Source organism: Solanum dulcamara, chromosome 3, assembly GCF_947179165.1.
Source record: "Solanum dulcamara chromosome 3, daSolDulc1.2, whole genome shotgun sequence".
Taxonomy (NCBI): Eukaryota; Viridiplantae; Streptophyta; class Magnoliopsida; order Solanales; family Solanaceae; genus Solanum; species Solanum dulcamara.
Window position 1 is genome coordinate 18,113,229 of NC_077239.1, and position 23,637 is coordinate 18,136,865.

At 35.2% G+C, this 23,637-nt stretch overlaps 1 protein-coding gene across 1 annotated transcript; it reads left to right on the plus strand.

Moving 5' to 3' along the window:
* The first annotated feature begins 2,365 nt into the window (after window positions 1-2,365).
* Window positions 2,366-23,637, plus strand: LOC129882455 (putative two-component response regulator ARR13). The gene is made up of 6 exons (XM_055956754.1): window positions 2,366-2,555; window positions 5,164-5,310; window positions 20,526-20,936; window positions 21,142-21,218; window positions 21,955-22,764; window positions 23,265-23,637. The coding sequence occupies exons 1-6, from the start codon at window positions 2,393-2,395 to the stop codon at window positions 23,403-23,405; spliced, it is 1,749 nt and encodes a 582-aa protein (XP_055812729.1). The 5' UTR covers window positions 2,366-2,392; the 3' UTR covers window positions 23,406-23,637.

The following is a 23,637-nucleotide window of genomic DNA, read 5'->3' on the forward strand; positions in this document are numbered from 1 at the left end:
AACCATTTGGCGAGTCGCATAATTGGTAGGTGAGCTCGCCGAATTATTCTGTCTGGACATGCTTGTAAAACGATAATAACTTTCTATTCCAAATTCCAAAAAATACAATCTTAGTGGCGTTGGAAAGAAAACGCAAATACCTTTAATTTGATAGATCCTGAGCCACTTAATTCATTATATTCTAGGAGATATGGTTGTTTGAAGTTGACCCTTATAGGAACTCATTCGAAAATTTAGCCGATAGAAATTCTTTGAACTTGGCTTGGTTTTAGGAATCCCTTATGACCCTAAATCACATCTAATACACTTTAAATACTTATGAATTGATCCTAGATCATATATACAATTTGAAGTCTTCGAGTTCAAGCCTATACGCATACGAAGAATGGTCCGAATCTTAGCGTAGAAATTTTGAGGTGTAACTACTTCCTCCTCCTTTTCTTCCTCTTTCAGCATCACTAATGCCACCTCCTTCTTGTCCACCGCTGTCATCATAAGAATTACCATCCCCACCTTCGTTTTTACTATCAACACCTCTTTTGCCACCTTAATCATCCTTTCCTTCACCTCACTTGCTACAATAATTATCATATTTATTGCAGCAACTTCAGCAATTACTGCAAAAACTTCAACAATTGCTTTATTTTTTGTAGATTTTTTCCAATGACTTCAAAATAATCTTAAAATTTTTTAAAATTAAAGCAAATAATTTGTAAAAATAAGGATAAAAAAATGAAAAAAATAATAGAGAGATAAAAAATAATGAACGTCAGCGGCAATGATAGTGACAACAAATATGAAGAAGAAGAAGAAGAAGAAGAAGGAGAAGGAGGAGGAGGAGGAGGAGGAGGAGGAAGAGAGGAAGAGAGGAAGAGAGGAGGAAGAGGAGGAAGAGAGGAGGAAGAGGAGGAAGAGGAAGAGGAGGAGGAGGAGGAAGAAGAAGAAGATGAGGGAGAAAGAAATCTGGAAAGAGAAAGAAAGAAAGATTAAAATGATAATAAAGAGGGAAATTTTAAAATTTAAAATTTAAAAAGATGGAAAAGGCTTTTCAATTTTTTTGAAATATTAATATACACCCCAAAGTTTTTAATTACTCTAATCAAGTCTACTTTTTATTTAATTCTATTTGACCAAGTCAATATCACAAATTTTAAATTAAAGACTTGAATGACACCTTCTATTTATTCATCTCAGGTTACTTGTCCCATCATTGATACAAGAACCCTCCACAAAAACGGACCCTGCTGCATAAAGCATCATTTGTCGATTGAACAAAAGCTTGCGGGAGCATATTCGCGAGTGAGATTAAGATCCACAAAATAGGATCTCACTAAATCCCCTCGAACTCATAAAAGCAGAAGACATTTTGTTGAAGAGGACCAAATAATACAGGCACGATTGCATCAGATACAATTGAACCGACAACTAAATACTAAGTTCTAACTCATGTAATTCATTCGAAACTACCCAAATACAAACCAATAGTACAAATCGATTATAAAATATGTTTTGAGCCTGTTGGAATCATCAATTCATCGATCCGATCATCTTGATAAGATATTGATAGCGGTCAATTCAAATTGTTTAAAAAGCTAGAAATCATGTCAATGATCCAAATCACTTCCGTCCGCCCCGTGATCCATATAAAAACTCTAACGAAGTCATAAGTCACCCTTCATACCTAATGAAACTATCAAAAGTGAATTCTGACCTCGTTAACCTAAAATATTCACTTTGATCAAATTTTTCAAATTCTAAACTTTCAAACTGAAAATCTTTCTTGAAATACATTTGGTCACCTCAAAAATCATGTCACCTAACCCCTTAAGTCATAACATATAAATAAATCTAAGGAGATGATCAAACTTGAAAAAATAGATAGAAATCATAAAACAACCATGAGGATTGTCACATTTAGTAATAATACAATGTGAAAGATATGTCACGGAGATAATAGTTTTATGATACTTTCGAATGCTAATTTTGATAATAAATGTAATGAAGTAACTAACTCTGCTCCCATAAGTGACTGAAGTCATTTTTCGTTATAACTGAAAATATTTTCTTCAAAACTACATTGAAATAATTAAATACCAAAAGAATAATTTTATAAAGAAAACACTGGCCAATAAACTAATCGTCTAAAACGAAAAAAGAGAAAGAAGGAAAAAAGTGTATCCTTGTCTGGACTCAAGAAAAAAAAGTCAAATAAAAATTATTTGTTTGGTCAACACTAAACGTGCTCACCAGCCAATAGATATGAGCATACTTCAGCGGGAAAAGTGCACTCCACATTGAGTGCCTACTAAATAACCTACCAAAATAATTGAGTGTTCTGCCAATAAATTCAACTTTTTATTACATTTTTTGTTTCTTATATCTCCTCCTCTTTATGTCTAAAGAAGAAAATCCTAAAACTATTCAAGGAACAAATAATCCAATGGCGGCAGCTCCTTATCATGGTATGATAGAAGAAATTTATGTGATGTTGGTTGATCTTGACAAGGAGATTGTTGGTGAGATGATTGATTTGCTCAAATCGTTTGAATATAAAGGTAAAATGGTGATATCTCTAAATATATTATGTAGAGCTTATAATCTTTGTCTGTTTGATATGACCTGTTTCTGTGTAATTTCTTTTTTATAAGAGATTTTATTGAGATGATGTTTGTTATCTCATTCTCGATTTTAACATCGATCTCCTTTTAGATTTAATTTATCTTGTAAATCTTGAATTTCTCTTTTCCTTGTTGTCATAACACTATTTCTATGTTTATGTTGTTTTATAAGCTAATAAATGAGTTTTTAAGGGTTATTAAGAATCGAAATAGAATTTCCACTTGTGGTACTTGTTGTAAGCACGTCACACACTTGATTAGCTTCCTCCACAGAGATGTATATGATTTTTCAAGGGGGAGGGGTAGGTAGTTTTATGTTGATTTTTGTGTCGTTTCAATTTTATCGGATGTTTCCGATAAGATATAGTTTATACTACTCATTTTATTTATTTAATCAACTTATATATTTGTTTGACACTTGGTCTTTTTATTACAAAAGGGGGGAGATTGTTCTTACCCATGACCTAGAGTGACATCGAATTGCAGGATTAGTTTAAATCCCTCAAAAATGATTTTTTGAAGGTGTAGATCTTCGTTTTTACAAATTTATATATCATTTTAGAAAAAATTCACTTAGACAATGGAGGCATTAGGGCAACGAGAGGAAAAATGGTTCGGGTTAAATAAACTTGAACACAAATTAAATTTAAATTGAGAGAAATAAAAATCCATGTGAAAGCCACATAAGAATTAAAGAAGGGAACAAGGGCAATTAGGGCAAATATGTGCTCAAAATGGATACTAAAAATAAATATATCAAGAAGTATAACAAAGATAACTTTTTTGAAGAGTACAAGAGCAAATCTAACATTTTTCCCGTTAGTTATATTATCAATGTCAAGAAATAAATGATTATTGCTAGGAAAATAGATAAGTCAAATGAGAATAATTAAAATTTATTGAAAATCCAATCCATTCCTCTATCTTAACTAATAAATCCTATTAACTTGTTAGTTGCATATTCAAGAAATATGATTATCTCAAAACTTTTGATTCCGTTATCTATTTCTTAAATAATATCTTATATGTCCATTATTTATTTGTTTCCAGCAAGTCATTGAGTAAATTAGAATAAATTCTTTTACAAGATATTCTTTTATGATCTTCACTGTTTTATTTTTTATGGAACGAACACATTTGAAAATACCCAAAAATAAAATAGAATAGATCCTTGTTTAGCAAAAATGAAACGACCATTACTAATTAAGCCCTTACCTTTACTGAGCTCTATCTTAATTTTTTTTTTCCTAAGTAGTATTTGAAAATTGACGGGTTAAAACCAAGTTACATCCCTCTGTTTCCTTAAATAAATGGTAACCTGCCCCAATCAGGTCACACAAGTCTTGATTATCCATATTAATTTGTTGTAAATATGTCTTGGCTTTGAAACATTAATAGTGAGTCTTGAAATATCAGATAATGTTTTAAGACCTCTCAACATGATCATTACAGGGTTGAGTTCTCCTTTGCAGAATATCAATGGAAGACAAACCCCTCAAGTTGAGCCGCAATTACATATATAATTCTTGTGAAGTATCTAATGCAAATTAATGACAAATAATAAAGGAGATATTTCGACAATTACATTTTTTTTCCTTTAGTATTTTCATGCATGTGTACCACCATCTCTATTTAGTACACAATTGTAATCTCCTATGACTTTCCATAGCCCAGTGATGTCCCCATTCATCTCATTCTACAAAATGTTCCTCAATGATCATTATAACCATACACCATGATAATATTAAAAACCCTACCAATCCCTTTATGTTGCACCAAACTGTGGATCATTTTTCTGATATCCAAGCCTATTAACCTAATCTGGATGGACACGTTGTCTACCTTTTTCTTTGTAACTTCGATGTCAGGTATCCAAGGCTGAACCACTATGGTTTCCTGTCAAACATCTACAATCTTTCCTCTATAGATTTCCCCCTCTCTCAACATTATGAAATCCAACCAAAAAAAAAAAAAATATGTTCACCTCTGCTACTTTATCAATTCCCAAACTCTTTCATATTCTATGAAAATACCCCTCCATTATCGATCGGGGATGGTTCGATTCCAGGACATAACAGATAACCACAGTTCTTCAATATGCAATCCTCTCTTTAATATCATCCATTGTAATTTTAACATTAGCATTAGTGTTACCATTGTTGATTTTTGAATCACATATATTAAACGGTATAATCCCTTGTAGAACATGGAGGCTCTCTTTCTTCCTTGCCCTCTCGCTCCTTGTAGTTTTAGATTTTCTAGCCATTTCAGTTGTTACCAAGAGGAGATCACATTTCTAGAGATAAATGTTAACAATTCTATTTACTTTTGTGTCATTTTTTATATGAACCAATCTAAGATTCCACACATTGATTACAAAATAAGCTGATTGATATATGTGATTGCATAAATTGAAGTGTTGCAATATAACATCAAAATTTGTCATTGAATCTGAAATAAAAATAATTAAATATCTTCTCATGAGAATTTTGTGTATAATTTTATTTTCTTGTTCTTCACTAACTTTCAAAGTGCATTGATACAGTTATGACAGTTGATGCTTCCACAGCCATGGCAATGCTCTCCAATGGAAAGAAAAAAATTGATGCTATGATAATCAATATCCATTCACCTTATTTTCTTTCCTTCGAGGTTCTTATTCAAGCTGTAGCCTTGGATATCATTTCACTCGGTAAGTATTTATTGTAGTACTATTTGACCTATTGCAAGAATGGATAAAGTCGATAATTTTAATCAGTATACTACCAATTTTTTTTAGCAACGAGACATTACTATTATAATGAATAAACTTCAGTGAACATAATTGAAATTAACTTGTCACATGAACATGCGGTGTGGTGCAGTGATGAGATTGCTTTACTCTTAACTATAGGTCTCGGATTTGAGTCCTGGGTATGAAGAAAATCCTGTTGGAAGCGTGTTAGAATACTGACCCCCTAATTTGCCTAAGGAACAAGTCTGTATAATCTGCTCCTTACGAATTATCAAGACTGAACTTCGAATGACAAATAAAATAATGACACAAATATTTATCGTAAAAAAACTCAGCTCAAAAGGGAGAAAAATCACGACCTACAACTCTGTAGGATTTAACTCCACTTCAGTAAAACTCTGGGCCTCAATAATTGTTTAAGATTACAATCCTAAGAAATCTAAGGAATTATAAACTCTAATTCCTAAACTTCAACAATCACCCTTGACTGTTGAACCCTTTCTTCCAGTTGCCCCCAACTAGAAGAATAAACTTCACTCTAAATTAACAATGATTACAACTCAATAATCACTATTACAAATAAAACAAACTTAGAACTATAAGCGTAAGCTTATGGAACAAGTACTTCAGTTTAGTTTCTTTGTCTTCGCAGTACTCTGAAATCTCAATCAGAACTCTCTCAAATATGAACTGTCTCTTACTTGAATTTGTTCTGCTTGAAGCTCTCTATTGTAAGTGACAAACCTTCTTTGTGACAACCCTTCTTTATTTATAGACACTAAATTTCTCCTTCTTTGAGTTGAATTCTGTTTCTTTTCCTTGTTGGACTGCTACTGTGTTTATGGAAAAACACCGTCTTAGGTTTCTACTCTTCAGCGTATCTGCACTTTTACTACTCCCAGATGGATTTGTATTGATAGGAATACTAAGTTGTGACTTTTTCCTTTCGTCGATCATCAAAATCATTCTTGATCCAACAAATTCCTCCTTTTTGATGATGACAAACCTTGGCTCCTTGTGTGTAAAGTGTCAACCCTGTTAACCTTTTTGTTCCTTACAAAAATACTCATGAGAGAATCATTTCATAGAAACAGTTAAGTCTAACTGGTTTAATTACATAAGAAACATAAATTTCCTCCTTTTGGCATCAAAAAAATTGTAAGTTAAACATATGAACAAATTTAATACTCAAGGCCACAAACAACTCAGATAGTTATAATAAAGCACATGCATAAATAAGGAGATAAACAGGGAACCATAAGATAAGAATCCAGCATATTCAAAATAAACAAGTATATACATCAAAACAAGAAGTAAATCGAGCAATCCTAGATTTTTAGCATAGGGAGAACAATGAGTTAAAGGAATAGTCTTTTTAGGCTGGAGGAGGAGTGGTCTGATATGTGGTAGGAGGGTTCTTCTTGAGTAGCTCATACAGAATTTGCATATTTCAGTATTTGTTGTCTTTTCCTTTTCCAAAGCTTCACGAGTTAAAGTGAGCTCAGTTTTGAGTTTGGAGTTTTGTTCAACCAATCCTACATGCTCAAGCCCATAGAAAACATGCAATTGATCAAGAACATCCATATGTGAGACTTTGAGTGCAGCAATTTCCTGATTCTTAGCAGTCTACATAGCCCAAAATCGCTGCAATGGAGCATCAACCCCCCTCTGAGGAGCAGGTATATTAGTCTCGTTCAGTATACCCAACACATCCTTTGTAGTTTGAAACTATCAGGCTTTTAATGGTACCCTCAAAATGTTTAAAATTTTTTCCCAAACAAAACCCATAACCAAGTGCATGTCTTGTGTTATCTTAGACACAAATGCGATGCATATGACATAAAATGAGTTGTGGCAAATTGATTTGGATTTGAGACACTAACAACTCCATGAGGGTGAGATCCATAAAATTAGCCTCAGTACTCTTTTGTTGTCTCGGTAACACCATCTTGTGCACCATATCAAAGAGAAGTTTGTGCAGAGGGAGCATGACACCTTGTCCATCCAAGTATGAGTCTCCAAAGTAGGATCATTTGTGAACCGGTGTGAGATATCTAAAGCAGCAGGAAATCCATCCAAAGAAGGCCAATCTCGTTTCACATAGTGATACCACCATATGTTAGAGATCCCCAAAATGATAGCAAGAATATCTGGAGTAAGAGTAAATAAAACATCCCTAACTACACTTGTGAGAGAGAATGATGACCCAGTCATATTAATGTAAAATTGATGTGTTTCTTCCCTTCCTATTTTGTGACGTGTATCACCCTGAAGGAACAAGTCAGTCCAACCTTGTGCTTGTAAGAGAAGCAACAATTCACCCATCTCTACTCCCCAAACCCAGTGATTCACTCTTTCCTAAGTAAAGCTCGTTGCCCAAAGTTCACGATTCTAGATTGCTGGGCACACAGACTATCCTTAATATCATCCCCTAAATATTCTACCTTGATTTCATATTCAACCCCAATGTCAATACAGTGCCTTCTTCATCAATGCCTACATCACTAAGTGATTCAGAGAAAGGTAAGTCACTCGCATCATCAGACTCATCTACTAACCTAGTTGTACCATATCCCATGAGAAGAGCAGGTTTGCTAACCCATTTCTAGGGATGCGAGGATGAAGCAATATTTTAACCTTTGCATTTCCTCTGAGACTTACTAAAATCATCATCCTCAATGTTAATAGGGTTAAGGGAAGAAACAAACTCATCTTTAGAAGATGTCAAATTTTTAGATGAAAAAGCAAGAAAACCTTCATCCAAAGTCTTTTGGACAGACTTGGTTATGCGTATTGAAACCGCAATAGAAGAGGTAGAATTTTTGTGCTATACTAGTTCATCAGCAGGTATTATTACAGGTTTGCCTAAGGACTTACGGATACGATACCTTAGACGTTTAGCGTCCATGTTGACAAGTGGGATGTCATCTTTAGTATTTGATCTGCCAACATGTTTCTTTGCCCTGTTCTCAGCAAACGTTTCCTCAGTTGAGGCCACCCTAGAAAGCAACCCTAGTTCCCCCCTCACTAGAATCCCCAATAAGATTCAAGGAGTGTTTCCCTGACAGGATGCATCTCCTGAACCACCAATGTATGATTCCCACTGAGTTGTAGCTGGAAGCCCTTCCATATATGTGACCCCAAGAGAATCAATATAGATGACCGGTGGTAAGATAATATGTACTCGCTGCTTTTTAAAGGGAACTATGAAATGATTTGAAGAAACTGGTAGTGATGGTGTAGGAGATAGGAAGGCCATGTTCGTATCTTGCTTTGGATATTTAGTGACGAGCACTGTTTGCAGAGAATTTTTGAAAATGGTATTTTGAGAAGGAGGAAATTATGGTTTTTGAATTTTGGGAGCAAAGGAATGAGTTTTTAATGGGAGAGAAGGTTTTAATTGAGGAAGCTTTAAGTTGAAAATTTTTCTTGTGGAAGGAGAGTGATGTGACATTTGTCAGTTTTGATGGAATGGTAACTTTTCAAAAATCTGGCGGCTGTAATTATCTTAGGATAGTATGATTTATTTTTGAAGCATGTGTAAGGGACAAATTCAAGTGCTAGGAGTCTATAATTTTTCAATTTTCAACCAATATAATATACATACCTGGTGTAGAGAATACAACATCCTTTTGCTCCCGATTTTGTTCTTCTTCCTATAACATACACAAAATGCTAAGTTATAGTGCATGAGTAGTTTTTTGGCTAGATGTAATGACATACAAAACTGAGTATCAAATTTGATTTCAGATATTTTTTTGAATAGTGTTCGTTAGCCAGTCATTGGAGGTAGATTATGTGATTTTGATCAACCCCAACTCTAACTTGTTCCTTTTAAAGTGATCTCATGCTGGTACTTTAGTGAATATATCTGTAATTTGTTTGTCTGTGGTAAAAAAATTCATCGAGATCAGTATCATTTCTACATTGTCCCTTAGGAAGTGATGTCTGACATCAATGTGCCTCATTCGCTTGTGTTGGACCATATTTTTTGCTATGTTGATGGCGCTTGTGTTGTCACAAAAAATTAGAACACAGTCAATCTTTATCCCAAAGTCTTTAAGCTATTGTTTGATCCATAGTAGTTGTGCACAACATGAAGCTGCAGTAACGTATTCAGTCTCAGCAGTAGATAGAGACATAGAGTTTTGCTTTATTGGTCCACATGAAATTAAGCATGATACTAAGAAGTGAGCCATGCCAGTTGTGCTTTTTCTACCAACCAAAAAGCCTGCATAATTAGAGTCCGCATAACCTACTAGGTCAAAATTACTCCCTTTTGGATAACATAATCTGAGATCAGTAGTTCCCTTTAAGTATTAAAGAATTTATTTTACAGCTTTCAAGTAGGATTCTTTAGGATTGGATTGAAATCATGTACATAATCCCAAATCGAACACTATATTAGGTCTGCTAGCTATAAGATATAAAATAGAGCTTGTTCCTTTCAAGTCTAACTTAGTGGCTGTAGCAATTGGAGTGTCGATTGACTTTGCCTCTTCCATTTTGAACCTTTTGAATAGTTCTTTTACATATTTCTATTGATGAATCCGTGTTCCAGAAGATGTTTGTTTGATTTGAATCCCTAAGAAGAAGTTGATTTCTCCCATCATACTTATTTCAAATTCAGTGCTCAATAGGGCAACAAATTCTTTTGTGAGTGTTTTGCTGGTTGCTCTAAAAATAATGTCATCAATATAGATTTGTACAATGAGCATGTCCTTCCCTTTGTTTTTCAGAAATAAGGTGTTTTCGATTTTACCTCGAGTGTACCCATGACTAAGAAGAAATTTCGATAGCCTTTCATACCATGCTCTAGGTGCTTACTTGAGTCCATAGAGTGCTTTATCAAGTTTGTAGACATAGTCAAGATAGTTACTGTTTTCAAATTCAGGAGGTTGTTTGACGAACACTTCTTCTTTGAGAATCCCATTTAGAAATTCACTCTTTACATCCATTTGATATAGTGTGAACTCCATATAGGCAACAAATGCAATGAGGAGTCTAATTGCCTCCAATCTGGCCACAGGAGAAAATGTTTCATCGTAGTCTATTCCTTCCTCTTGGTTGTATCCTTGCACCACCAACCTTGCCTTTTTCCTTGAGATTGTACCATGCTCATCCAACTTGTTCCTGAAGACCCATTTTGTGCCAATGATGGTCCTGTTGGAGGGTCTGGGTACCAAGTGCCATACTTTGCTTCTCTTAAATTGATTGAGTTCTTCTTCCATTGCAATTATCCAATCTGCATCTTACATAGGTTTATTGATTTTATTAAGTTTGAGCATGGACAGGAAAGCATTAAATGCACATAGATTTTTTAGAGATCCGGTGGTTATGCCTGTGCTGAGATTTGTGAGAATATTATCGATTGGATGTGACCTCTGGTATTTGTACCCTTTAAGAACTATTTCTTGTGATTGTGTTTTAGGATTTTCAGTGGTCATCTCCTACTCCGCCTTGTTTTTGTCATGTGAATCTTTGTTTTCTAGATTTGACTTGTTCTCACTGATGTCTGCAAGATGTGAACCTGTTACATGAGTCTATTCTTGGATATTTTGTTCTGAGTTGGTTGATGGTCATCATCGTCCTACAAATTTTAGTTAGACATAACATTAATTTCATCAAAAACTACATGCACACTTTCTTCTACACACATGGATCTTTTGTTTAATACCCTATAGGCTTTGCTATATGAAGAATATCCTAGAAAAATTCCCACATCACTTCTAACATCAAATTTTCCTAACAGATTCTTTCCATTATTGTGAATATAACACTTGCATCCAAATGCTCTTAGGTGAGAGATGTTGGGTTCTGCCTTTGAATAGTTCATAGGGAGTTTTATCTAGCATAGGCCTAGACATGCGTTTATTTATTATGTAACATGCAGTGTTTATAGCTTCAACCCATAATTGACTAGCAGCATTATCGGCTAGCATCATAGTCCTGGCTACCTCTTGAAGTGTTCAATTCTTTCTTTATACTACTCCATTTTGTTGAGGAGTCTTAGGAGCAGAGAAGTTATGATACACGCTATGAGAGAAGCAGTATTGAATGAATTTTGAGTTTTCAAATTCAGTACTATGATCAAATCTGATTGCAGCTAGCTGTGTGTCTAATTTCACTTCCAGTTTTCTCACCAAAGTGTAGAATGCCTCAAATGCTTCTTTAGAGGCCAGAAAAACTATCCACGTGAATCTAGTATAGTCATCAACTAGAACAAATACATATTTTTTGCCTCCGCTACTTTGAACTCTCATAGGCCCACATAGATCCATGTGGAGCAGTTGCAAGGATCTAGTTGAATTGATAACTTGTTTTGATTTAAAGGAGGATTTTGTTTGGTTTTCTAGAGCACAGGACTCACATATCTTATCTACTTTGAACTTAGTTTTAGGAAGTCCTATCACTATGTCTATGGCGATAAACTTATTTAGTTGAACATGACTGACATGACCTAGCCTTTTGTGCCATAGCAAAGGATCCTTGTCTATCACACTTAGACACACAAGGTCTTTAGCAGATACTTTTGCAATGTCGACTGTATATACGTGTTTGTATCTTTGTCCTGTGAGAATAATTTCATCATTTTTTAAGTCTATTACCTCGACGCTTGAGGAATAGAAAGTCACCTTGTTTCGTTTATCACAGAGTTAGGATATGCTGAGTAAGTTGTGGTTTAGCCCTTCAACATGTTATACCTTTTCAATTGAGTGCTCTTCTGTTTTACTGGTTTTGCCAATGCCTTTGTTTTTCCCCTTTTGTCCTCCACCAAACGCGACCATTCCACGTTTTCTTTCATCAAGTGAGAGAAATTTTGATTTGTTTCCAGCCATACGCCTTGAGCAAGCACTATCCATGAACCATAGTTTCTTGTTTCCTCTCACTTGTTCCTGAAAAAATTAAAGGTTAAGTTTAGGAACCCAGATTAACTTGGGTCCTTTCCTTTGATTAAAAAAATGAATAAGATCTCTATTTATCCATTTATGTAAGACGTTTTTAAGGAATTTATTTTGATGGTACATGTTCCTCTGATGTGGTTTTGAGATTTTGTTTGAATTGATTCTAGATTTTGAAAAGAAGAGTCTAGAGTGACCTACATTCCCATATAATGTGCGTAGATCAGAGTTTGAACTAGTAGATTCCTTTTCAAAACCTATTTCAGTTTTTGTACTGCGGGTGTTATTGCCAAGTTGAGTTACGGTCATGGAAGATTGAGTCCATCTATTCACTTTCTCAAGCTCATACTTGGTTCTAGCTAATTCCAGATTTATTCTGCTTGAGTTTTCCTTTTCAGAAAACAGCTTATTCTTAAGTATCTTAAGATTTTGTTCAAGGCTATCTTGATCACTACTAAGCTTATCCTTCCCTTTGTCAATAATACTAAGTTTCAAAACTTCAGTTTTGAGGGGTAGGTTAATAGAATCAAGTTTTCTAACCTTTTCTTGTAAAAGTTGGGTTTCCTTTTTTAGATTGGAGTTGATTTTTTCTAGATCGATATAATCAAATTTTAGACTGGTCATGAAGGCTAACAACTCATTTTTGTTATCATTTAGTTTAGAGATAGTGTCTTTGAGGGTTAGCATTAGAGTGGATAATTTCTTCTTTGAAAAGGTTTTGAGTTTGTCTTTAAGATTAAGAAAGTTTACCTCCTTTTCTTCAGTGTCGGATTCAGATTCATGTTCGAAATCCTCTATGGCTATTAGAGCAATGTCTTCAGATTCTTCTCTAGAGTTGTCTAAACCTGTTCCCCAAGTAGCATACATTGCTTTACCATTTTCCTTTTCTTTCATCTTCCTCCTATTTGCTAGTTCTCTCTTTTCCTTTTCAGCTCTCTCCTTCCTCCATTCGATTTCCCACATGGTACAGTCTTTGACTTGATGATTAGTTTTCCACATTTTTAGTATCCACTAGATTGTCCTTTTTTTGTGCTATTGTCTTCATTTGCCAGAGGTTTCTTTCCAAAGTTCATTCCCTTTTTGAAGAGTTTTCTGAAGTTTATGCTAATCAAAGCTACGTCCTCATCATCTAGGTCAGATTTATAACTTTCAGTTGCTTTGAGGGAGAGACTTTTATCTTTTCTTCATTCACTTCTTTTGGAATTTTCAACATTCATCTCGTAAGTCTTCAGATTTCCTACAAGCTCATCCAATGTCATGTTGGTTAGATCCTTGGCTTCTTGTATTGCAGTGACATTTATTTCCCATGAGCTAGGCAGAGTTCTGAGGACCTTATCAATCTGTTCCTCAGTAGTGTATATCTTACCCAAAGACACCGGTTCATTTACCACTGTGGTAAATCTCTTGATCATATCCTGAAGATATTCTCCATTCTTCATCTTGAAGGCCTCATATTCAGTGCTTAATCTGGTGATCCTGAATTTTCTCACTTGAGTGGTTCCTTCATGTGTGTTAATCAGAGTGTCCCATATTTGTTTTGCAGTGGTACAATTGGATATTCATTTGAACTTGTCAGGTCTGAGTCCACACACAAGAATGCATTTGGCTTTGGCATTTTTGCCTAACATCTTGTAATCGATTTCCTCATATTAAGCCTTGGGTTTTGGGATGTCGTTTCCTTCGGCATCCTTAGTCATAGGTAGTTTTGGAGCATAAGTGACTCTCAACCATAGCTCATACTATTCAGCCTGAATAAAATCCTCCATATGAGCCTTCTACCAGGAATAGTATTGCTCATTGAATAGAGGTGGTCTGTTGAAGTATTTCCCTTCACCGTGTCTGAGAGGAGCCGCAGAATTTCTAGTGGTCTTTATCTTAAGTAGTTAGACTCTTGTTAACATAACTTGCTCTGATACCAATTGTTTGGATACAGAACCCCTAATTTTCCTAAGGAACAAGTCTGTATAAACTGTTCCTTACGAATTATCAAGACTAAACTTCGAATGATAAATAAAATAATGACACAATGATTTATCGTGAAATATTCTGGCTCAAAAGGGTGAAAAACCATGACCTACAACTCTGTAGTATTTAACTCCACTTCACTAAAACTCTGAACCTCAACAATTATTTAAGTTTGCAATCCTAAGCAATCTTAGGAATTATAAACTCTAATTCCTAAACTTCAACAATCACCCTTGACTGTTGAACCCTTTCTTCTAGTTGCCCCCAACTAGAAGAATAAACTTCACTCTAAATTAACAATGATTACAATTCAATAATCACTATTACAGATAAAACAAACTTAGAACTAAATGCGTAAGCCTATGGAACAAGTACTTCAGTTTAGTTTCTTTGTCTTCGTAGCACTCTGAAATCTCAATCAGAACTCTCTCAAATATGAACTCTCTCTTACTTGAATATTTTCTTCTTGAAGCTCTCTATCGTAAGTGGGCAAACCTTCTATGTGAAAACCCTTCTTTATTTATAGACATTAGACTTCTCCTTCTTTCAGTCGAATTTTGTTTCTTTTCCTTGTTTGAATGCTACTGTATTTAAGGACAAACACTGTCTTAGGATTCCACTCTTCTGCGTATCTGCACTTCTCCTACTCCCAGATGGATTCACATTGATAAGAATACAACTTGTTCCTTTCAGCTACTCCTTTTGTCGATCATCAAAATCATTCTTGATCCAACAGAGCGCCACCCCCAAATGAATCCTGCAGTGTGTAGTCCGGATTTAGTCGGAATTCCATAGGCTCTAGACAGCGGGTAGAAAATCAAAAAAAAAGGAAAAAAATCAACTAGTCACATAATATTTACAATAAGACATGTATATCGTTAACAACTTTATTATTTAGCGGGTAAAGTCAGTTATTTTAACTAATACATTATAAAAAGAATTAGCTATGAAATTTATCTCTAAATAGCTTGTAGCTAACATAATCTTTTGGATAATATGTTGTTAAATGTGATTATTAATGGATTTTAACTGTATAGAGATAAAAATTATCTTTCGCTAATACTTTTTTTTTGCAGTGAAATTGTAGAAGTAGCCATTGGAAGGCTTTTGAGAGAATCGATTTAGAGAGAAGATTTTGGGAAGAAGAAGATGCAGTGTATATTGAATGAGAGAGAAACAAATATCTACACACCCCTATCTTATACTTAGCTAATTACACTTAACCACCTAACTTTCTTAATTAGTGTGGGGCCCATAGCTAACTAACACTGCTAACTAACCTCTAACTAACATTACATTTACAACCCATTATTTACACATGTTTACTATCATCCAATACTCCCCCTCAAGTTGGAGGGTGTAGAATAAACAACACTCCCAACTTGGCCATCAAGTATGAATGTTGCTGCCTGCTAAGCCCTTTCATCAATAGGTCTGCTTGCTGATCACTTGTTCTCACAAACTCAACTTTGATTGTGCCTTCTTTTATTTTATCCCTTATGAAGTGGCAGTCTATTTCTATGTGTTTAGTGCGTTCATGATACACTGGGTTCGCAGCCAACTGGATGGCTGCCTTACTATCACTCTAAATTTTTACTGGTTGATGTACTTGTACTCCCAGCTCCTTGAATAGTCCTAGCAGCCATGTGACTTCTGCTGCTACTGCTGCCATGCTCCTATACTCAGCTTCAGCTGAGCTCTTTGACACAGTTTATTGTTTCTTTGATTTCTAGGAGATCAAAGATTCTCCAAACTTTACTGCATAGCCTGTAATGGACCTCTTTGTGTTTGGGCATGCTGCCCAGTCTGAATCACACCAACAAGTCAACTCCTGTGTTTGTTTTGATATGAAGATGAGGCCCTATCCTAGTGCAGTTTTGAGATATTTGACCACTCTAATGGCTGTCTCCCAATGTGACTATTTTGGTTTTTGCATAAATTGGCTCAGTGTCTGGACAACAAAACTGATATCAGGTCTTGTATGGTGATGTAGAGGAGCTTACCTATTAATCTTTGATATTTTGAAGCATTCTCTAACACTTCATCACCTTTGGTTCCAACAATCCTGTCATACTCCACAGTGGTCAGCTTGTTTCCAGTTTCTAATGGTGTGACAGCTGGTCTTGTGCCTGCTAGGCCCATTTCTGATATGAGTTCCAATGTGTACTTCCTTTGATTGAGGATGATCCCAGGCTGTGATCTCAGGATTTCAATCCCAAGGAAGTATTTGAGTTCCCCCAAGTCCTTGACTTTAAAGTCATGATGCAGAATCCTCTTGGCTTCTTCTATGAGGCTACTGCTGTTTCCAGTGATGAGTAGATCATCTACATACACTAAAATAATCACAATATCAATACCTGGTTTCTTTGTGAAGAGAGAATAATCATGTGCACTCTGTGTGAATCCTACAGCTACCAAAGCATCAGTCAACTTTATGTTCCATTGCCTTGAAGCCTGTTTCAGGCCATATAAGGACTTCAACAGCTTGCATACTTTGGTCTCCCTCTGTTTCTTGAAACCCTCTGGCAGCTCCATATATACTTCCTCATATAGGTCTCCCTGTAGAAATGCATTATATACATCTATTTGATGAAGTTTCCAGCCCTTTGATACTGCCATTGCAATCACAAACCTTACAGTGATCATCTTTGCCACTGGAGAGAAGGTTTCATGATAGTCGAGGCCTTTCGTTTGACTATACCCTTTTGCCACTAACCTTGCCTTGAATCTTTTAACATCTCCATTTGATTTATACTTGATCTTGTACACCCATTTGGAGCCTACAACATTCTTCCCACTTGGGAGGTCAACAATCTTCCAAGTATGATTTTCTTCTAAAGCTTTGATTTCTTGCTTCATGGATTCTATCCATCTTCTGTCTTTTGAGGCTTTCTTGAAGGTTTTTGGTTCAGCTAAATCTGTGAATTTAGATAAATAACTCTTGTACTAATTTGATGTTGTTGCATATGATATATATCTACTTATGGTATAGTTGTTGGTTCCATCATGACTAGTATTGGAGATGTAGTCATTCAACCATCCAGGCCTCTTAGTAATCCTAGCTGGCCTTGCATTCACAACTAGAGGAGCAATAACTTCAGCATCATCACCACCATCATCATCATTAGTAGGTGCAGGTGTAGGTACAACATCATCACCACCATCATCATCATTAGCAGGTGAAGGTGCAGGTGCAGGTACAATATCATCACCACCATCATCATCATTGGAAGGTATTGGTGGTCCCCTTGCTCCTGCTGGTGTGAATGTGGGAGGAAGAGGGTTGACTTGAGAATCAAAGTATGTGGCAGCTTGGCCTAGTGGAAGAAACATGTCAGGATCTGATGCTGAGGTGTTGAGAAAAGGAAACTCAGCCTCTCTGAAGACCACATCCCTGCTAACAAAGAACTTATTAGTAGTTAAATCAAGAACAATGTAACCCTTTTATGTTTCTGAGAATCCCATGAGAACAGCTACTGTGGCTCTGGAGGTAAGTTTGTCAGATCTTGGTAGTGTGGTTACAAAACACAAGCAGCCAACAACTCTAAGATGATCAATATTAGGCTTCTTGTGAAACAGTAGTTCATAAGGGGCCTGGCCCTACAAAACAGCTGATGGTAATCTATTCATGAGATACACTGCAGCCTTGAAACAAAACCCCCAATATTTAGTAGGGAAATGGGCCTGGAATTTAACTGCCCTGGCTATTTCGAGAATTTATCTATGTTTCTTTTCAACTACTCTATTCTGTTGAGGAGTGTATGGACAACTGCTTTGATGAACTATGCCTAAGTTATGAAACAATTCATAGCATTGTGAGTTGAAGAATTCAGTACCATTATCAGATCTAATAATCTTGATCCTACAATTGAACTGAGTGTCAACATAAGCAACAAATTGTTTCAAGACAACAATTACTTCAGTCTTCAACTGTAACAGATAGATCTAAGTGTACCTTGTGTGATCATCAACAATAGTGAGAAAATAGTTTTTCTTATCTAATGTAGGGGTTTTGTAAGGACCCCATAGGTCTAAATATATCAACTCAAAAGGCTTATCAACTCTAGAAGTACTTAAGGGAAACTGTAGTCTAGTTTGTTTTGCCATGGGACAAATTTTATAATGATTATGAGTATTGACATCTATCTTATTTTTGAATTCTGGCATGTGCTTCATAGTAGAAATAGAGGGATGACCCAGTCTCATATGCCATAAGTTGTATCTCTCAACAACAGCTACTAGGTAGGCTTGCTTTACACTTTCTTTCTGCCCTGCATATTCATTTGACCCTAGAAAAATGTTTAAACCTCCTTGCAATCTACCAATCCCTTTCACCCTGCCACTGTATAGATCCTGAAAGACATAGTGATCAGGGAAGAAATTAACTGAACAACATAGCTCCTTAGTCAACTTTGACACTGATAAAAGATTATATTTAAAATCTGGTACAAACAGCACATTTGAGATTTTTTCTTTCCAAATATCTCAATGCATCCTGTGTGTGTGATTGGTACTGTGTCTCCATTTGGCAAATACATCTTTAAACCTCTACTGGTATGTGTACTGAATATGTTCTTTAGTAACTTCTCATTTGCAGTAACATGGTGGGATGCACCAGAGTCAACTATCCACTCACACGTGGCTAATTGAGATAGCAAACAAGTTATAGTACCTGTCATATGAGCTTGATACTTTTCAGAGTCCTTGCCATCTGAAGCATAGTGGCCACCCTTGCTATCTTCTCTTCTGTTATCCTCAACACATTGACTTCGGTTATCAATAGTGTTTGAGTGTTTCTCTTGAGATAGACCTACATTGTTAGCAACTGTATTGTGTGTGTCTCTTCTCCAACCTTTACCATTGTCTCTTCTGTATCTATCCTTGTATGAGTCCTTCCTCCAGCCCTCATAGTTATCTCTCATTCTTGTGTTGAACTTACCATCTCTTTCTGCAGGGTACCCAATGATCTTATAGCAGTCATTCTTTGTGTGGTTTCTCATGTGACAGTGCTCATAGTACATGAAACTTCCCTTGTAATTGTCTCTTTTCTTAGCCTGCATTGCCATTGGATTAGACTTCTCAGTGTTTGCTTGCTGACTCTCATCCTACACTATCAAGGCATATGCCTGATTCACAGTTGGTGTAGTGGACTTCATCAAGATTTGCCTCTTGGCCTGATCATATGACTCATTCAATCCGCTTAAAAACTGCATTAGCCTTTGCTGTTGCAGGTACTCAATGTAGTCCTTTGATTTTGGACAGCCATAGTTTGGAGAAGGGGCTATCACATCAGATTCATTCCATAGTTCCTTCATCCTTGAGAAATATACAAACACTAGATCAGTTCCTTGCTTAAGATTCGTTGTTGCTGTGTGTATTTGATAGATTCTCACATGATTCACTTTATCAAAACTCTCCTTTAGGTCTTCCCAAACTAGATGTGCGTCTGACGCATAGACAATTCCACTGAGTAGATTTTCCGACACTGTGTTCATGATCCATGAGAGAACTATTGCATTCATCGTCTCCCACTGTTCATGAAACGACTCATCAAATGAGTCCTTTGTGCATGTGCCTGTTACAAAGCCCAATTTCTTCTTAGCCAACAACGAGATTCTCATGGCCCTACTCCAAACTCTATAGTTTTCAGATCCGATGAGTTTCACCGGTGCAAGCACGTACCCCGAGGTGTCCGATGGGTGTACATATAAAGGATGCCCATGCTCTACAACCATCCTTTCACGCAGAGAGTGCGATTGCGAGGAGTCTCCTGGCGTTGCAAAGCGTTGACCTTCCACCATTGCTCCTTTCGATGTTCTTCAGCGCAAGCTCTGATTTAGCTTCGATCTTCTACTGTTGTTTCTCAGTTTGAACTTCAATAGTCGGTGAACTCCTCGATCCTGCTCTGATACCTTGTAGAAGTAGCCATTGGAAGGCTTCTGAGAGAATCGATTTAGAGGGAAGATTTTGGGAAGAAAAAGATGCAGTGTATATTAAATGAGAGAGAAACAAATATCTACACACCCCTATCTTATACTTAGCTAATTACACTTAACCACCTAACTTCCTTAATTAGTGTGGGGCCCATAGCTAACTAACACTGCTAACTAACCTCTAACTAACATTACATTTACAACCCATTATTTACACATGTTTACTATCATCCAATAGAAATGATAAACAATTATTTTGTAGCATTACTATTATAAAGGATGAAATTCCGACAATATATGTTAAATTTGCTCTTCATATACCATTTATAATATAATGCAATTCTAATGCTAGCTTTTCGAAATAATTTTTCAGTTATATTTGATGAACACAAGGAGTACTTAATAATGAAGGCTTTTAGCATTGGAGCTTATATTTACTTGAAGAAACCACTTGACAAGGATATTGTGAAATATTTGTGGCAATTTGTCTTGAGGAAAAGAATCAAAAAGGAAAAAGATAGAGAAGGATTAGAAGAAAATAGGGATCAGATGAATGTTGATGATATTGGTAACACAAATGTTGTTAGAGATAATGAAGAACAAGCTGAAAACGATGTCGTATCGAATGGAAAATACAAGCCAAGGAAAAAGAGAAGTAGAGAAAGCATGAAAGAGATTAATGAAGGAGAAAGACAGATTCGTATTATGAGAAAAAACTACACAAATTGGACTGCTGATCTACATACCAAATTCATGAAAGCTACGCAACATCTTGGTGAAGGAAGTAAGTTGACTTCACAATTACTTAAATTTCTCGACAATTCATTTTTATGGAGCATTGTGAATAATGAAAATCATACTTATAACTAACGTAAACTTGATTGGAATTAAAGAGTAGTGATTATTATATTTAATTATATGTACTTCGGTTTAATCTAGAGAAATATTACATTAAAGTATATTTATATTGTTACGGAATTAACTTGTAGGATGTTTGCCGAAAAAGATTCTTAAGGTGATGAATGTGCCTAGTCTTACCAGAACACATATTGCCAGCCATCTTCAGGTACTTTTCTAAAATTTTCTAAGTGGTAAATTATATATCATTCGTGCGTATTAATTTGTTACAAGTGAAGTCTTTTTCTTGTTATCATAAAATGTTTTCCTCGAAATTTGTTTCCTTTAAAAGTTATGAGAAGAAATCATTTATATATTACTTTAGTCAACAATTATTTAGACATTATTATCAATATTTAGTACTCAAAATTATCAAAATACTATTAAATTTAGTAATATTAGTATCAATTCTTTATTTATATTTTGTTTAAAGATATTCATCGTCCATCAATTAGCAAACACCAAAAACATATTCCTTTTAATGACTTCCGCAGTAAACATACTCAACTCACAAAAAAATAGTATGATGAAGATATCCCTTTTAATTTTTTCATAAGTTTCATAGTTATATATCTCCATGTGAATAGCTATATATCAAAATAAGTTCTTGTTATCTTTTTACACTAAATATATTAATTCACAATCAATGGTTGGATCATGCAAATTAAGAATATTTTTATTAGCTAAAGAAATAAATTATTCAATCTGTTTTCACATAGATCATGATATCTATCTTAACGATAATCATTTCAAATATTATGGATGATCCTCCTATAACTCCTGCCTCCCTCCTTTTTGGGTGAGTCTACTCCTATCAAATAAAATTATGTTTGACTATTGTCCGTATTTTTTTGATATATAACTCCTTATTTGGTCCAATCGTTTTTTCATTTTTTTCATTTCAGAAATGCCGTAATGGCAATTGGAAAGCTCCAAAAGACCAAAAATCTAGATGTCGCCCCTCAGGTCAGGGATCCTCAAGTGGTTCTCAACAACGATGTAGCATTAGAAAATTTGGGACAATGTCATGTCTTCAAGAAAATATTCCAAATCATATTCAAAGAGGCCTAGAGTTCCCATTTCCAACTCTCAATTCCAACATTTTTGCTAGAGGAGAGAGTTTAATTCAACCACAATTCTATCGCCCACGATTTCAGGTTCAATCTCACAACCTCAATATTGTAAACCCATTCAATAGCTCATTTTTTTCGGCTCAAAATAATGATGGTGGTGAGCTACAACAACAGCAAGGTCCATTATTTGGAATGCTGGAATCACAAAGACTACAAGGCCTAATTATTGGGAGCAATAGTTATAAGCCTGACATGGCGTTTAACAGTAAGGATCATCATGGTCAAAATGACCACAACTTGAATGTCAATGTTGTCAATGTAACAACATATTCAGGCAGCGCAATAATGACTGATACAAATGCTGAAAATGCGACTATTAATGAATTAGGAGCATCAAATGCTAACTTTCAACAGTATTTTGGTGAACAAAATATGTCCGATCCAAGCAATATTGTCGTGGCACCAGATGCGGGTGATTCAAATGAGAAGAAAAATTGTGATGTGGATTTCGATTTCAATTTCAATTTCAATGATGTGGATTTCGATAAAATGAATTTTCTCTTCCAGAATCTTGAACTTCCAAGTTCTAACCTGCCTAATAAACAAAGCATTGAGTTTGATCAGGCTTACTCTGATGATCAGGTTAGTGCTTCTATATAACTTTGCTTAGTATCACGAAAGTTAATTTTTAAAACTATTTTTTTGATATATTTGATTTGACTGAAAAATATTTTTCATGAAAAAGCATTTTGAAGGAGAAGAATCAATCTTAGAACACACAATTTTCTTTTTCTTTTTGTTTTTGGATATTGCTGGTAAAATTTTCATAGCTATGTCTGATTTTACCATTTATTTCACCTTTACCATTTTCTCTAAAGCTTCAAAACTCCATCGATATTGATTTTTCCAATTTCTGGTTTGTTCCATAAGAAGGCCATGATGAAAGATTGTATGTGCCACGATTTGATAATTGTGAAAGAACATAACTTTCGCCTAAAACTAAGAAAAAGAAGTCATTTTCCTCCTTTTGGTAAGAAAACTTCATATTGTCTAAACAATTTTATATGGACTTCTTTTTCGAGAAAATATCTTTTGTTAGACTCATATTCTTTGTAGATTTTACCTTAAACCTACATATGCAGGTGACAGCGATACCGAGTATCCAATTTCAAGAAATAACAATTTTTCCTGATGAATATCAACGTTATCCAGTGCCAAGTGAGATTATTGGTGACAACTCTCAAAAGGGCTCTTTGGAGCGACAAAATTGTTTTCTCAAGTGAAAAATGCATCTTTCATTTTTCTGGAGACTATTTTGTTCAGTATAACTTGAGTTGTTAGTTTGTTTTTCTTTTTTCGTTTGGAACTAACAGTCGGTATTAGATTAGATGCTTTCATAATTATTATCTTGACATGGGATTATAATTTTGTTTAGTATCGGACCTATTTATCCTAATATTACATTATACCTTTTGGGTGACTTATTATATGTTATCTATGGGATCAATTATTTGT

Excerpts from the sequence above, each read along its gene's own strand:
- LOC129882455 (XM_055956754.1), top strand. The coding sequence starts at position 2,393 with ATGTCTAAAGAAGAAAATCCTAAAACTATTCAAGGAACAAATAATCCA. Across the intron at positions 20,937-21,141 it reads GCAACATCTTGGTGAAGGAA|GATGTTTGCCGAAAAAGATT; the intron begins GTAAGTTGACTT and ends ATTAACTTGTAG. Across the intron at positions 21,219-21,954 it reads ATATTGCCAGCCATCTTCAG|AAATGCCGTAATGGCAATTG; the intron begins GTACTTTTCTAA and ends TTTTCATTTCAG.